Below are 17,601 nucleotides of genomic sequence, written 5' to 3'. Positions count from 1 at the left end.
TGCAGCAGGACGGCTTTTTGAAAGGTCTCTTCTAATAAATATGTAGTTAAGGAGATATTTTGTGAAGGCTACACAGTCTCTCTGGGGGATTAAAAGATCACTGCTGGCTTTGTGTGATATCTTAAGATAGCTCTTTTTGATCAGAGTACAGGCTTAGACACTGCTTTGTTACTGACACACTGCTACTTTGAACTCAAGGAAGCAGTGTAGGGAGACAACAATCAAATTTGCAGTTTTAACATAAATGTCTTTATAGCCTTTTTCTTCCTTTTTTTCTTTGTTCCTGGGCATAGTTTTCCAAGAGCAGTGCCCTCTACTGCCACGGAGACTAAATAACATCAGGGCAGTGCCTCCCTTCTGTTGTAGCCAGTAGTACTTAGGCTCCACTCTACTCTGTATTCTACAGTGTATGTGGAGGTATTAGCTCATAAAACCCTCCTACTGTCATATGAACCCACTGCCGTCCCTGAGCTCTATATGAACAGCAGGGCTCTGATACTTAGTCCCAAGCTGTTCCTGTTTGCCCAAAACGATCAGGCCTGGCCTCGTGCTCTCTACCTGATCTAGTTGACTGGGCTGTGTAAGTTAGGTAGGCAGTCCCTGTCTCCATCCCCCCTCCTCCCTCCCAATATGCACTTGGACCCGGGCTCAGGCTGCACCTTTTGTGTTCCACTGGGATAGGGGGGCCAGATGGAGGAATTTGATTAACCAGCAGTGGAGGACCAAATGTTCAATTGGATACAGAACCAGTTGGAAGGCGGGAGGGAGCGAGGGATGAGGCAGGGTAGAGGGAGAAATCTAAAATGGCTGGTCATGTGCGCCGGCCAACACTTTCCAAAGGGGAGCCCAAACAGACACTGAGGTGTAGTAATGCAGAAGCCCTTTTCCAAGTACCAGCTGGGCCTTTTAGGAGCCTCTATCCCCACAGCAGACACTCGGCAGCCTCCGAGCAGCTTGACTTTACCATATGTGGAACTTTTTTATGCTCCACCTGGTTTCCCCAGGGGACCTGTGCCACTGGGACGCCGGAGGCAGGTGAATTGCTCTTAATGCAAGGCACTGAATCACTGGGCCAACAACATGAGGGAAGTGCCTAGGGAGAGGAAATGGATCTGCAGAAAGGCTGGCGCGGACTGGCGCGACCTTGGAGCTAGTGCCCGCTGCGGAGCAGAAAACGAGGCCGCATGACGTGTCATTGTGCCTCTACTCACCACACACCTCCAGTTCGATCATATTCATGCTTGTATTTCTTACATAACAGTGTGTGTCATTTTACTAAGTGGTCTTTTAAAATGGAAGTTACTCCATTTGAAAACCTTCCTCATCTTCCACGTAGAGCTTCTGTACCAGGAGCTGAGTGTCTGCCTTTTAGCTTTTTTTTTGTTTTCATACAACTGCCTTCAATGGAACAGTTATACTACAAAATCAAAATATACATATTTTTCTCTTTGAGCATCACAAGCAAAGTGCCATATGGTTTGATTATATTCAAGAGAAAACAGACATCTCTATGGATCAACATCACCTGGCAACTTGCACCAAAACAATCTAGACTGATAAATAGCACTGTTGGTAAGAGGAAAAGTATTTATTTTTTTCATTCTTGGGTGATCTTTCCTTTTAATCTACTGCCATATATAGGTTTTTCAGTTTAGTAAATGCAGCATGACTGTATCCTGCTATACAGCATTTTTTTGTCACAGAACTAATACCGGCATGTTTCCCACGCAAATATATATATATATAATTATACAGCTACATCGGCTGCTGTTTTTGTATTTTTTCCTGACATAGTTTGAGAGTCCAGACCATCAGGACAGATAGGTCGGATGATTTTTTGCCTGGACAGTGGGGGTGTGGTCACTCTCCTGCCTGCACCTGTCTCACTGAGTCTGTGGCACAAAGCCAGAGGTCAGGGGTCACCACAGGGGGCTGTCAAGGTCAAAGGTTTATCACTCTCCGAGGGGTCCTGGAGCCATCACTCAGACCCTACAGTACACACGATCTGCCCAGTTGAGTTTTTTCTTCCCCCACTTTTTCTAATCCTTCCAAATGGCTCAGGCAAAACTCCTGACAGCAGCAAGAGAAACAAACTGTGGGGTGTGGAGCTCTAAGCCATCAGCTGGAGATTTCACTTTGAAAAGATTCCCTTTTACTCACTGCCCTTTCCACCAATCAGAGGGCCCGCCAGAGTCCAGGCACCCAGAGCAGCTGCCCTCTGACCCTGCCAGCGGTTGTTGGTTTATTTTGTTTGGGCATTTTAGAGAGGATGGGGCTGCTTTTGACAGGTCAGGCAGCAGGACTTGGATGAGGTCTTTAGCAGAGACAGCCAGAGAGGGAGAATTTCACAGCTCGAGAAAAGACTCAAGCTACCCCTAGCTGGTGTTGCAGTTCCAGTATTACGCTCATATTGCTGGAGCCGTTGTTATATTCATTGAGACATGTGGAAAATGGCCCATTTTGGGGGGAAAAGAGGGGCCATTCATGCAAAGTCAATTCCATCAAGCAGACAGAAATTCCTCGATACCCCTGTTTATGCAGCTGTGCCCTCTGATCAAATTACACCAACCCTCTTGCAACACCCACTCCTCTTTCTGCCCCTTTCGCCGCTGCCCCCTCCCCCTAACATCCTCTGAATGTGCCAGGAGCCTCAGATGGGTCTCCCATTCACAGGGGAAAATGGGAGAGGTAAAGAGACATGAGGGGACACGTAACCCAGACTTACACCTATCTGCAGCAGTGATTGGGGCAAAGCCACTGTGCTTCCATGGGTCAGAGCATGGGCCTGTCATGTGAGGGCCACGTAGGGGCACGCAAAGAAGCCACATCCCCAGAGAAGTACTAACCGTCATCCTGTAGCACCAACTCTGACAGACCGCAGGGAATGGACCCGCCGCATCGAGCCTGTCAGCTGTTCCAGCAGCGCAGAGCGATCGTGGAGCCCTCCACTGGGACTGTATTACTGAAGGCTTTTCTTCTCTGCTTCTGTTTTATTTTTTTGGGTGGGGAGGGCAGGTTTGCGAGTCTGTGTGCGAGAGGGGGTGTTGAGGGGTATAATTGAGAGCACAGAGGGAGCTTCGTCTCTCCATCTTATGATTTGGAGGTGAAGACAAGCGCCCTCGGGGGCCCCCTGTCAGAGCTTTTGGGCGCGCTCAGTGCAGACTTCAATAAAAACACACAAAAAGAATTCCCCCACAAGGGCGCCTGGCTGAATTGCTGACGCCAATGTAAAAGATTCCGTTTTCTGTGAATCATTTAGTACGCGACCCTGAGCTCTCTACACAACGTGACAATAACAGGAAACCCCCCTCTGTCCTCTTTATCGTGGAAAAATGAAAATTGCAACAAACCCAAAGAATGCTGAATTATTTCTTTCACACATACAATTTCACACATCGATCACCCTGTGCCACTCCTCCGTTTTCCTCTTCCCCTCCCACCTCTCACTCCTCTTTTCTTTTTTTTTCCTCTCACTGTATTCCTGTCATGACAAATGTCAAACACAGTCCGTTAGGAGAGTGTTTTTTCTTTTTGGTAACCAAGAGCTTGCCAAGTCGAATGTGCGCTGGGACAAGACTGCTGCGGAAGCATCACATTGGAGCATCAGCATCAGATATTTCTGTGAAAGTAACAGAAATGTTTGAAGGTGTTGTCACAAGCTCACAGGTTCCTGCTGTTTGTGTGCACCTGAGGGAAATGGCGCCTTCTCACCCCTTTTGTCTCCACCCTCCCTGTTGTTGTTTTTAAACTTATTTCTCTGTTTAGTTGTTATCACTTTTATTGTGGTTAAGAATCTCAGCATGGCTGTTTTTTTGTGGGTTTTGACAGAGGGGGTCGGTGTTGTAGTCAGAGTTAAAATTAGAGGAGTTGCTTTCTGTGTGACTTGGAGACATGTCATCTTCTAGAAGCGGTGGGGAGTCTGTCAGTCACAGCCATGGTGTGTTTTAATCATCTCTGTCCCACTTGGAGGAGCGCTGACGGTTAGAGTGAGGGTTCCCTCCCCTGGACAATACCAGTATGCTAGAATCTCATACACTCTGATGTCAGACGTAGCAAGCAGTTAAGAAATATGAGACGTTTCTTCCTCAAGTTAATCCTACAAATTCAATGGGGGAATCAAGCGATGTCTGGTGAATTTGAAGACATATCACAAGTGTGTTTGAAGGTTTTTGTGATCTTTCAAAAGATATGACAGCTGGAAGGAGATTGGCAACAAAATAGCAGGAGTTTGTCACTATAATAAGGGAATGTAGCTGATAGAATAATCAAAACCCACGACATCTTAGAAGCTTAATGAGCGAGGGCTCCCCCCAAGCGAGCAATAATAATAGCGTTTTGTAATTCTATAGCCCTTTTGATAATACTCTAAGGAATTTTAAATAGAGAATTCTTTGTAAAGCAAAGTAGGTTAGGCTGCAAATTATATTTTCTATAATGTTGCAATGGTGTCGAAATGTGTGTCTTTACAGTACGTCGCTGAGCAAGAATGTACTGTACACTAGAGCCAGGAAACAGTGCGCAGATTCCCTTAACCCTGAGCAGAATTGCACCACGCACTACACCCATCCAGCTCACTCTCCTTTAACCCCGGCCCCCGTCTGGGCATGCTCCCTGCAGGCCTCTCCAGAGATACAGCCTCTCATTTCTGAGAGCATCCTCTGACAGTCTTAATGGACAAGTAGTCTCTCTACAAGACCAGGAGAGCTCTCGCCGAAAAGACCACTCTGGGCATGTCTGGGATAAGTACTGTTTTCTCCGCTCTCGTCTAAGGCCCATCTCAGGTTGTGTTTATGGGCAGAAATTAAACGGAGCCATCAGACGCCAGTGAACAGAGGAGAGAAAATTCATCTGATGATGCCCTCACTTAAACAAAAGCTAAACAATTTGTAAAAATTGGCCAAGAAATGTGTGACAGTAGCTGTAATTACAGAAAAACATATTAGATATTAAAAGATAAATTGCAAATATATGCAAGCGTTGTGAAATATAACACTTAATCATAATATCCTTTCTAATTGCAGCTGGAGTTTGGAGATTTACATTTAATGTTCAACAGAGTGACGTACGCCACTAAATTGAGCTTTAAACAGAAGTACTTAGAAAAATATTCCTACAAGCCCCCAAGCAATTAGTCCAGCTGCCTGCCTTTGTCCACCTACCCATTGTGTTCTTTGTAAAAAACCATTCTCTTATACCTCCACTTACTCCATCCTTTGAGACACCATTGGAAATCCAGGGCTCTAAGTTGAACCCACAGTTGGTTTAAGTGTAATGAAATGTGTGTCATGTCTCTGGCTCTCTCCCTCTGGCTCCCCCTCACCCCTGGCCCCCTGAAAGCACTGCCTTTGACAGGAAGGCCTCTGTGGCTTCTTCTGCAGTGATCTTTAGCCCCTTCAGGTCCCATTGACTATTTCAGGACGTCCCTGCGATTTGAGGGTGGACTCAACCGTTCACGCATGCTTCAGAGCATCGACTGAGGAGAAAAATAGACAGATAGATGGAGAGGAAGCCTCGGACAGCTAAACCAGCCCTCTGGGAAATCCTACCCTGATGCCTGGCCACATTTAAGAAGAAAAACAGATAGCCTCTACACTGATTGTATTTATTAGTTTTACAATATTCTTATTGAAATCACGCCAAGTTCCACTGTTTATGTTACACTCTGTGGACCTAACTATGTGTTGTTTTACTCTGCAGTTTCACAGTTTTTCTGTTATGTGTGTTCTGTCTTGTATTATACACATAACATAGAAACTATGGCAACACAAGTCAGGTGCACTTTCTGCAACAAAAAGAAAGACCCAAGCTGAGCCATTCCAGATGATGCACATTTAAATCTGAACATATATTGACTCAGTTCCTGGTATCTGTTTATTTATCATATATTCAATCTTTATGCAGATGAGGGCGAACAGATCATGCATGGAACACTTACCTTGCATCTGTGTATGTTTATGAGGCTGTGATTTACCTGAAGCTTTCTGTGGATGTGTGACTGCGTGTGTGTGTTTGTTCCCATGTGTACATCCGTGCGTGGACGTGTGTCTGTGCATGGATATTGCAGCTTGGAGAGAGTGTGCATGTCCACTATATTAGACAGAGCGTGCGAGGGGCGCCTCAGCATGTGTGTACTGCTGTCTGTTCGGAGCTCTCGGCGCCAGCAGGGAGCGCCATTCCAATTTACCCATCAGCCACGGAGGTAGGGGGTAAAAGCGCGGGGCATCGCTGTCGGAGATTTCACATTCGAGGGACGAGATTACCAGTCAGGGAACCCCTGTGTGGAGGTGATGAGGGAGGGAGACTGCAGGGGCACAGTGTGGGGTAGTTGGGACTGTTGGGGGACGGGGGAGTGGTGAGCGAGGGGGAGGGCAGCACGACTCAACGCCACCCTGGAATTCGTGGGCTCTCTGTTTTCTGGGGAGCGTAGCTGCCAAGCTGCACATCTGTTTGACACCAGGCGCTGTGGTATGGCAGTCAGGGGCTGTCTGTCCTGATTCACATCTCTTCTCTCTCTAGTTTGTTTTAAAGATCCAGACAACTGCTGAAGCTCTGTCTCTTTAGAGATACTTGCAGTTGTGTGGAAAAAAGAAAAGCAAAAAAAGAAACAAGGATTCTAACTTTCATAACAGCTGGTTATTTATCCTTATGATTTTACAGAAACCTACAGCAACCACACGCCTAGAAAAGATCTGTGTATCTTAAAACACTAGCAAATAATCATGGCATTGTAAAATTGTGCAGTTAGACCCAGTCTGCTGTCGGCCGTGCTCACTCAGCCTGTGTTTGAGTGCCGGCCAAGTCAGCCATGGCTGCTCCAGAGGCCCTGAAGCCTGTTGGGGAGACGGGACATTCCAAACAGCATAACTCATTCTTTACACCCTCTCTGCTGCCATTAGTTAATTATATGCAGGTGTTTTCCTTTCTCAGTTTTTTTTTTTTGCTGTAGATCTAATAAAAATGTAACTATAAGTACATAAAGCCAGATAGACGGAGAAAAGGAAGGGGAAAACAGTGTGGAGGAAGTGGCTGAATGTGCTGTGTGAAGCAAATTATTGCCCCCATGTAGATTCATCAGTTCTCCCTGCTGGATTAAGGAAGGGCCTTTCTAATGAAGTTCGCCCCGTCAAAATGAAGGGACTAATTCTGATTTAGCTGAGGTAATGAACTTCCCCTCTCCTAGTGAGAGCAGCACCATGGGGCGAGGAGAGAGGGGTGGTTGTGTAGGGGGAGGGGGGGCAGGGGGCGGGGGGCAAAGGAGACTGGCGGCAGGAGAGAGAGGCAAGACTGAGACGAGACAGGAGAGAGACACGGAGCGAGGACAGAAAGGTAGAAGGGAGAGAGGAAGCTAGGTGGAGAATGGGAAAAAAATTATGCAAAACGCCTGTCTCGTATTTGCTGAGATGTATTAAATTTCCAGCGCGGGTGCCTGTGTTATATAAAATTATGCTAATGTCTCATGGCCCGCTGCGAATGGCGGCTTGCTGGTCCTGAGCATGCGTGGCTGGCCGCTACACGGAGCGCACTCAGTGGGACTCAGCTTTTCTATTAAGGAAAACCTCTAGACACCTGATGATGAATTCTCTCTCACCAAATGTTCCCCCTTTTTTGTGTCGAAAATATGAGCGCTTTTCTAAATGACTTTGGAGAGCCCGGCGTGGCACTCGGCGGCCTGCGTCGAGCAGGGGGGAAGGGGGTATGAGGGGGGGTCCCTCTGCAGCAGGCTAAGGGAGTCAATTAAGGCAAGCACTGATAATTATAAGCCGGCAGAACGCAGGGGCTGGCTAATTGTACAGTGTTCCATGCCGTGAGCCCAGCCAAGGGGCCTCTCCGCAACGCTCTCTTTCCCTGCTCCTTTGTGTGGACCACAGACCCCATAGAGCCACATACCTCAGCCTGACAATGCCACAGTGAGGCTAGCGAAGAAAGCCGGGCATGTGCCCGTAATTAACTTTTTACATTCAGGCCATTCACTCTTTTGAGACCTGAAAGAGATTCTGGTTAGATTCACACCTCATTTCTTCTCTCCTCTTTGCTTGCTAGAAAGTTTTTCTTTCCCCATTTGGATGTTTTCTTTGCTTGTTTGTAATTTTTTCTCCCTCACTTTGCACAGCAACTTTCATTGAGCACAAGAATCTTGGAAAGTCAGGGCGTAGCCAGTTGACCTTTATTTCCTTCTAACAAGAAAAAGACCCAGCAGTTTAGAATAGGCATGTATAGAGTAAATTAGAGCATTTCAGTGCAGAATGGTGTTTGTGTGGCTGCAGGGGGTCCGGCGCTCCCATGCAATCCATCTCACCAGCCTGCACTGTTTGTCCCCAACGGACCTCCATACCTGCCTGCAGCTGCAGCGCCTACACATCATTCGTTAACAAGTATTCGGCTCTTGCCTTTGTTGTTGTGGATTTCTCCCTTCTCTTTTTTTTCCTTTTCTTCTGCCTCTGTGACCTACACACTGTTCATTTGACCGAGTTTTAGCCATTGTGGGTTTCAGCTGTAAGAATAGCTGGTGATGTGGTCCAGGCAAAACTCAAAATGGCAGAGTATTATTCAAAATAGTAAGTCCTCTCCGAAACACCAGCTACATCTGGTTTTACCAGCTAGTTTACTGCTCGGCAGGCTGCAGGCTGATACATTTATTGCATTTTCAAATTCAACAAAATCTGAAGTAATAATAAATGAAACCTTTATCCAATATGTACTTATGCTTCAATAAAAAATATGTTTGTAGAGTGAGATATATCAACATACAGTTGAATCTATAAATGTTAGTGAATGAGATGTGACTGATAAAATCTAATTTCCTGCCACAGTTTGCCATGCTGCCATAACACAGCTGAGTCATAAAAGCTTGTAAACGCCTAATATAAACCATGCATAGAAAAACACAAAGCACAGCTTGCTCTTTATACATACGAGGCTGAGTAGGAAGTGGCACATTCATTTGCCTCAACCTATCATTTATACACCCAGCTTCTGGTTTTCTAGTATTTCATTATTTTTAACATAATAATAATTATAATAATAATAATAGTGATACAGCTTAAATATGTGCCTTTATTATTCTATGTCTCTAATATTAATGCTAAAACCTTTACAACCTTTACAGAGTAAAAAAAATCTGTGTATCACTAAACACATGCACAGCGACTCTTGGCAAATAACTCAAGTGGAAATGTCTGCTCAGTGCGTTTATGTTAGGGAGAAAAAGTGTCCTTATGTTTTTGTCCCCCATGTTTTTGTGAACTCCAAAAGGTGTTCTAGTCTGCTAAACCTTTTGTAACATCCATTGAAGCGTTACGCATGTTTATCTCGACACAAAAACCTGTCAGTTTGGTGTTTCTACCTCTGGCCCGGTAGCCAGGGGAGCTGTGAGGCGGTTAATGTAGGCGCAGAGTGGCTGATCCTAGCAGGAGCCTAGCCCTGCTCTGATTAGCACCTCCAACGAGCTGCCATGCATCAGAGCTGACATTCTCCCAGAGACATGTTCCCCCAGAATCCTTTGCTCTTGCTGTGCGAGGGCGTCACCACCACTGACATGTCACAGCCAACACCTCTCCTCTCCTCCTCCCTCTGGAGGTTGGAAAACAGCATCAGCCATGTACCGAACTTGGGACCCTGACATGAGGGCTTTGGTACTTCGCTTTGCTCATCTCTCACTTTTCTCTTGCAGACACACAATGTGTCTTTTACATTCCCACTCCCCCACAGGCAAACTGGAGTAAAGCTTCTCCTTTCATGCAGCGGTAGTTTTCCAATCTCTGTGATTTTTTATTAGCTAGCACTCGACCACATTTCCATCACTGTTCGTGTAATACATTAACTCTTTGATAGAATGGGGTGATTTTTCAAGGTGCCATGATTAAATCTTGTACTTTAATTTTGACATTTTGCACTTGACTCACTCTGTCCTACTCAAACTGTGGAGGCAGGAAATAGATATTAGGAATGTTCCCCCCAGGCGCCAGTTCTCCAATCAGCTTTGGTCCAGGGGGAGTCCATCCCTTTGCGCTCCCACCTACCACCTTCCTACCCCCATCTGCAGCATTCTCCAGGCCTTAATGGGCCTTGTAGTACTTCTGAAATGAGTTTGTTCCTTATGAGCAGTGCTTCTACCTCAAGAGAGCACACCACACGGAGGTGGAGTCAATTTGTATTCACCCATAATTCCCTGGGCCTTAATCACTCTGATTTTCCTCCCATTATCTGTTAATGGATAGTTCCCGCGGAGAGAAGAGAGAAGTAAACCCACCTACTGTTTACAGGCCTGAAGCTGTCTACTCTGCTACCATCCACAATCCCGCAGTGGGTTGTATATACAGCAGTGAGTCCGCTGAAAACCAAATCTTCTTGGTTTATTAACATACAACTCTAACATCAGGCTGAATATTGGGAAACAGATGGTAGAACGGAAAGCAAACTCTTGCTAAAGGTGAAATTCCTCATAAACAGCATCGCTCCAAGCAGGTTTTTCTGCCATTACAGCACGGTTTGGCAGTTTAGAAACTTTGCATTGCATTGACCTATCAGTTTTTACTGGGCCAGCTTTGATTACTATGGTAGTTTGTCTCCGGCTTTTCCTAAACAACCCATCCCTTCCTACTAAATATTCTCAATTTGTTCTCCCACTTGTTTACTCATTACTTTCAGCAAAGAAGTGCCTTGATTGATGTCCTTAATATCATTTGTTAGAGTGTGCTGCTTTGGCGACACAAGCAGCATGGGTCCCTCTAAGAGTGAGCTTCAGAGAACCATTCACTATGCCCCAGAGAGGAGTGTAAATCTAAGTATCAGATTTTTCTCTTCCAAAGCCAAATGCTAAAAGTGATCCTGAATTCCCCTCCAATTCAAACTGCTCCTCAGCAGAATTGTTTAAATGGAGTAAGGGGCAGTGGTGGTGGGGGAAGTGGTGGTGTTGGAGCGGAATAAGCCGAGGGAGAGTTTTTAATTAAGCAATGCCCTGCGTTATACTTAACTACACACTATTATCAGAAAGTTTGGCTATCTGTAGTTACTTCAGTTTCAGTGTTTTACTCCCTGTCAGCTGATGGCTGTGCATTTACACTCCAAGCGAACCGAGACGTCTTCTTCAAGTTGAGACGTCAAATTCACTGACACCTTTACCGCTGCCTTAAATGTACAGAATTCAATATGCTGCAGCTGCGTCGTCGTTACATAAAGAGCTCACAAAACTATGCAAGCAAGACCCGCAAGCCCCAGTGTCCCAAACAACCTTCAACAGCACATGAACTTCAGCCCGGATAAAAAAAAAGTAAACAGCGCGGAGAAATAAAGACCATTCTTTTTGAGAGTAGTTTTTTCCTCTCTCCCTCTCCCTCTCCTGTCCTCCACATGGGAGAGATATTAGGCGTTTGTGTTTTAAGGAGCTGTGAAATACATAAACCATGAGCCACAGGAACTCGAGGCCCTGTGGATATGCAGATGGGCTTACTTTGCTGGTGTCAGGGATGCTTAGAGGGAGCAGGCACAGGAGCAGTTCTCATCTAAAGGATTTTCTTAGGAGTGCAGAGGGACAGGGTGGTGGCAGCGGAGAACACTCGGGAGACTTGGAAACAGAGAGTCAGAGAAGGGAGGGAGACAGAGATGAGGATAGAGAGAGAGAGCTGACAGTCCCCTGTGGCCCTGTAACTATATCCAGAGTCTGCTCGGTGCATAGAGAGGGGTGGGGGCCCACGCAGGGCCATGCTGATTGGGCAGCCCTGGAGAAGGGCTGGGGGAGCGACAGGAAGTGACCTCAGCCCAATGAGGCAGCTATAGGGGCGATCGAGCTGACTTCCTCCCTTGGCTCTCACTAAGAAACAGGCTGCCAACTTGATTCAACCCCTGTTACACTGCTGAATACAAACCCAGCCCTACACAGGCTGCATTATAGGGGCTGACATAGCACAGTGTACTCATAACAGACTCACAGTCGAACCTCTAATGCTCTCCCAAAGTCTTTTCTCTCCCCATCTGTCACATTTATCTTTATATTACTAAGCATTATTTCAGTTAAGTGTTTCTTATAAACGTGGAGAATGAACTATGAACTGACTAAGCAGCAGGGTTGCAGAAGTGCTGCATTCTTTCTAAGGTCCAGCAGGGGGCGACTCACTGGTTGTAAAAAAAGAAGTCTGATAATATAGAAGTATGAAAAAATTACCCTACTTCTTACGTGATTTATTACCTCAGTACATATTATTCAAATGAGTTTATGGTCTCAATCACTAGTTTCTACCCTTCTTCAATAGAGCATGATAATAATTTTGTAAATTATGGTCCCTTCTGAAGTAAATTAGACGATAAAGCAGGGAATGCTTTACTCTGTGGCTAGTTTGTCTTTGACCCCATGCTGCCACGGTGTTGTCAGTGTTTTCGTCTTAGAACTTTAGTCCCTTACATTCTGTGCTAAGTCCACTTCTTATATACAGTCTATGGCACAAACTAGAATTTAATAGATATGGAAAAAAAAAATCCTGCTTGCACACCAATTGTAAATTAATCCACAAACAATAGTTTCCAGCAAATTGGTAAAAAATTACAATGTCTTTATAAAGAAATGATACTATATCTTTGTGACATTTATTCAGGCTTTGTGACAACAACCCTATTGTTCAAATTTGAAGCATACTGTATAAATATCCCTTTGCCATTTTCCCTTGTTGCACCTGCTCACAGACATAAACACACACATGCACGCACACAAGGTCAGTCAGGCAGGTGCAGAGTTATCTGCATAATGAAGCAGGCCAGGTCTCCAAAGGGACAGCATTGTGCACTAGGGTCAAATGAGGGCTGCGCATATGGCAGGAGAACAGATCTATGAACCCTGCAGCAAGCTTGACCTTAGTGTACACCCTCACACAGATAAGCAAAGTGAATGGTGATCAAAGAGGGCAGTGATCCTCTTGCACGGCTGCATGAATGCACTTGTGCCGCCCCCCTCCCCCTCTTTTGCTGATGCCTGCTGCTACACTCAGACGCACATGTAGGCTACAGAGTATCTCATCTGTCAAATGCATGATTGCAGAACACATCATCAACTCAGTCCCCTTTCAAACTACAATGAGCTGCTTTGATTCGCCTTTACCTTATTCTAGACAGTCATGAGGGAGCATTGTCTGTCAACTTGTGCTGAAGCACTACTTACTGTGTGGTTTGTTTTTATGCTGTAGACACAACTTTATGCAATATGCAGCGCCATATGTTTATGTTACTGAGAAAAAAAATCATAAAACAACATGTGGTAATATGTTACAGGAAAAAGTTCAATATATATAGACTATTTATTTTGGCAATGCAGGAGTTGTTTCCATTCAGTTCTCTTCCTGGAAACTTCAGGGGTCACTGGGTTGCAGTGGTCATTATAAGTCAGAATCTATCAGGTGCAGAGAGAGTTGAGAATTACAATGAAGTTACTAGGACTTCTGGATTATGGCAGATCATTATTATGATAGTTTTGGTCAATATTAAGATCATGATTATTATGACTTTGGAGTCATCATATAGGTCAACTATGTTGTCATGTTAGTGCATATTCACAACCTAATGAAACTACTACTATTTAATATTTAAAAGTAATAATAATGTTTTAGTGCATTGCCACAAATGAAAACTCCTAAACATATACATGGGCGCCCATAAAGTTGGAATAAATATGTTTAAAGACACAATCCTCCGTTAATTGATTAAAGAGAGTTATTAATAAAGTTGTGAGAAGATATACACTTTATCTGTCAAGAATAAATCACATTGTCACAATCATTTCATGGAAAGTATTAAAAAACATTTTTATATACTTTATTGCCAACCATGTAATATGCATTTTAGTCAACTTATTTAACGTAATCCTGTCAGTTACTCAGCGGCATAATATTTCATAATTGTTGAAGGCCAAAATCGTAATAGACAATAGCTTTTAGTGGTCGATAGTCAAATAACTCATGCAGGTTACTATTTTATTATACAGCACTGTTTCTCAGTAGACATGTTTTGCCAGATTTGCCTAAAGCACCTTCGATTAACCCTCTACTTGGATCCTCCGGGGCTCGAACCGGGCACAGCTGGTTAGGTGGATTGCGTATTAGTGCTTCTGGTACCCAGGGCCTATGCGGTGGGCACTGGGCTGTAGAGACCTGGGGATAAACCCTGGATGAGTCCCTGGTGTATCCACCCCACCCCCCTTGCAGTAGCTGGCCTGGTGTCAAGGTTGGCAGGAGTTTGATAGAGCACTAGTCCGGCCCCATGGCAGAGTCTATATGCCTTTTATTGACGCACTGGAGATGGGCAGTTTTCTGGAAGCCTGAGTCAGCACATTGTTGTGCTGCAAATGGGTGTGCAGGTTCATAGTGTGAACGACATTTATTTAAGCTATCAGTAGCCTCAGCTGTAATGTTTAGATAGACGTGTCGGGAATTCTAATGCCAAGCAGATAAACTGGGAATATGTTGTGAGTGGTTGATAAAACTGTCGTGTCAGAGTATTAAAAATGTTGACATGTGAAAGGAGAGTTGTTTTGGCAGCCCTGATAGTCGGTGCATGTACACTGGAGAAGTGATAAGATGATTTGGTGACATAAAATGAAGGTTTCGCAAACTATGTTTTAATATTTTTCTGTCTTTGCAGTAATAGAAACAACACAGATCTGAAAAGAGACTATTTAACTATTCTTATCCTTTGTTTTTTATTTTTTATTTCTGATTCACCTTTCAAAGCGCACATTTTCATTTAGCCCCCCTTCAGAATCTGTTTTAATTTGCAGACATAAAAAATAAATAATTTTGCATGCAAGTTAATCAAAATGATGATACTCACCATGTTCAAAGTGCAAGGCCTTGTCTGAGCGATTAGAACCCCGGCTGGTCATCTAATTTATGCCTGTTGGGAGCAGATCACACTTTATATTACTTCCTGTCTCATGAAAATCACAGACAGGGGGCCGCAAATTTGTTGAATTTAAATGTGAAAGTGTTTCATGTGAAAGAAGAAAAAGGAAAGGAAAAAAAAGGAAACAAGGCAGAGTGAGACCTCTGCCATTCATGCTCTGCTTATTTCCCTTCTTATGATTTTCTGTGTATTTTTGTTGTTTCTTTTCCTTGCAGAGGAAGGATTGAACCATGAATGCAAGCTCTGTAGTCAGTCATTCGACTCACCAGCGAAGCTTCAATGCCACCTGATTGAGCACAGCTTTGAGGGCATGGGAGGAACCTTCAAGTGTCCGGTCTGCTTTACAGGTATGTGTTGTGCATGTGGACCAGTGGACTGATGGAAAGATTAGAAAGGTAGAGTTGGCTTTTACCTACATGTACAGAGACATTTACAATCTCAATATGCCAAGCTATACATTTCTTTTTGTGAAAAGGCAAATTGGTTCTAAATGACTTGGGAAAGGTCAAGCAAGCAGGCCGACTAAAGCTGAGAACAGTTTGCTGCATGTGGCTTTTTATTTAGTCAAATTGCCTCCAAATCAAGGCCAAAGAAGTGTCATGAGGTGAGAGGGGGGGAGAGAAGGAAGAGAGCAGGGGGGAAGACAGTGTGAGCTGAGGGGAGATGGGGGATGGAGGAGTGGGGAAAGAAAAGGAGATGTGCTAATTGTGGATGGCAGTGGTGCTGATAGCTGTAATGATCTCATCTGTCTCTGTGCGTGGAGGTGGAAGGACCGGACTCCTCCTGAGAGGATAGCGCCCTCCTTCAGTGTCAACAGGGTTAACTATCTCTATAATGAAATCTGCAAAGTCGTTAACTTCAGCTCTTCACTCTTTCTCCCTTCTCAGCTCTTTACTCTTCCTCGCACTTTTTGGGTCCTCAGCTCATTTCCCTCCTTTGCGCTTCCTGCACCCCCCTCCCACCCTCCCCCTCCTCGTCCTTATCCGCCCGCCGCCCAAAACAACTCATTTGTCTCTCCTCCACTTGTTACATCAGTTAACATCATTAGCTCGCATTTTGCTCAAATATCTTTTTTTTCACATTTCTTACCTCTTCATCCTCAGCTCCTTATTCATTTTCCTCATCTCTCTTTCTCTCCACTCCCCTCCTGCTACTCCGCTCGACTTCTCTCATTGCTGTTTTGGCCTTATCTCTCTTTTAGCAGAAGCCTATTGATATATCCCCACCCGAACCCCCCCACCCCCCCCACCCCTCACAGGGGTCTGGGCATTTAATATACAGAGCATGCCTCCTTCATCTGAGCCTTCATTTTCCACCGCCGGCTTTGACAGACAGGTCCCCGCTCTCCCTCCGCGTCCATATCGATCACGGCGCATGAGAGAGAGGGATGCTGGGAGGGAGAGGGGAGGAGGGAGAGACAGAGTACACCCTCAGGACAGTGGTCGCAGAGCAGACAGACAGATGGGCGAAGGCCTATGGTGGCGGGGAAGGCAGGCTGTGGAGAGTATGTATGGACTGAAAGGCCTCCCTCTGTTGGGGATGCAGGGGACAGGCAGACTGAAGTCAGAGCACTCGGAGGAAAAGGAGGAACTGAGAGTTTGGCTGACAGCTGTCCTTGAATAATATTTCTTCGAGTTGAGCCTGGCATAAAGTATAGAAAAGACATTACTTTTACACCCTAACTTACAGAATGTTGTTAGATAAATGTATGTAGTGTTAGCAGGCTTATTGATATGTTCAATCTGACAGATTTTATTGCTACTTTTAAAGCGGATAAAGTTGTGGAAGAACTAATCAGATCTTATTTAAAGGGACAGTTCACACCTGAATTATAAATACTAACTTTTACTAAAACCGACACCATAACAATCTAGAGAACTGATAAATAGCACTACAGGTAAAAGGAAAAATATGTTTTTTTTATTTTAGGTGTATATTTGAAACAAAGCTAAACTACTTTATAACAAGTCCCAAATGCATGAGTTTACACTCATCTGTCTCCTAGAAATTACATTTATATACTCAATTATTTTTTCAAAACATATTTCCTTTGTAAAATATATATATATATATATATATATATATATATATACCACTACTCAGATCAACTCAGCTTTTTATCAAAATAATATATACATAAATAATACTGAATGTTTCAGAAAAATGTAAATTAATTCTGAAGTTATGTTCAGGAACTCACGGCACTTAGTTCAGGTCAGAAAAAGATGATGGTCTCTGAAAATATTGAAAGTTAAAAAAGTGACTTTAAGCTCCCATTTATTTTATTTTATTGAAAACGGCAAACTTTACTTAACCTTAACCTTTGTGGTTTTCTGCATAACCTGACATGGGACTCAGAGTGTGAACTCTTAAAAAGTAGCTGGCAAAATAAATATATTCATTTGTATAAACATTTTTTTAGGTGACAGGGTTGGAGTAAAAGTACAAACAGTAAGTATTGTATAAGAATTATATAAAAATAATACTATTTATGCAGAATTACACCCCATATAAATATATTTTATGCTGGATTTTAATGCATTAACACATAATGAGGGCCTCTATGTTGCAGCTTGTAAGTAGTGCTGTAAGGTAGTTTAATCTATAATGATGCATCATATTGTATGCTGTATGTTTAATCTTTAGTTTTCAAGGTAACTAGCCTAACAGTAGGCAAGTCATGTAAAGTATTCAAATGATTTAGTACTATTGTAATAG

At 44.0% G+C, this 17,601-nt stretch overlaps 1 protein-coding gene across 4 annotated transcripts in view; it reads left to right on the top strand.

Moving 5' to 3' along the window:
• The window catches only part of LOC131979856 (zinc finger protein 521), a 101,406-nt gene that overhangs the window by 65,464 nt on the left and 18,341 nt on the right, over window positions 1-17,601 (top strand). For all 4 annotated transcript variants that reach the window (XM_059343912.1, XM_059343909.1, XM_059343911.1 and 1 more), the window contains one exon: window positions 15,099-15,230. In XM_059343912.1, the coding sequence (XP_059199895.1) occupies window positions 15,099-15,230 (132 nt within the window). The remainder of the gene's footprint in view (window positions 1-15,098; window positions 15,231-17,601) is intronic.

The sequence above is a fragment of the Centropristis striata genome, chromosome 11 (genome assembly GCF_030273125.1).
Source record: "Centropristis striata isolate RG_2023a ecotype Rhode Island chromosome 11, C.striata_1.0, whole genome shotgun sequence".
NCBI classification, from domain to species: Eukaryota; Metazoa; Chordata; class Actinopteri; order Perciformes; family Serranidae; genus Centropristis; species Centropristis striata.
The sequence above is the reverse complement of the archived record's forward strand: the minus strand, read 5'-3'. Positions and strand labels throughout refer to the sequence as shown.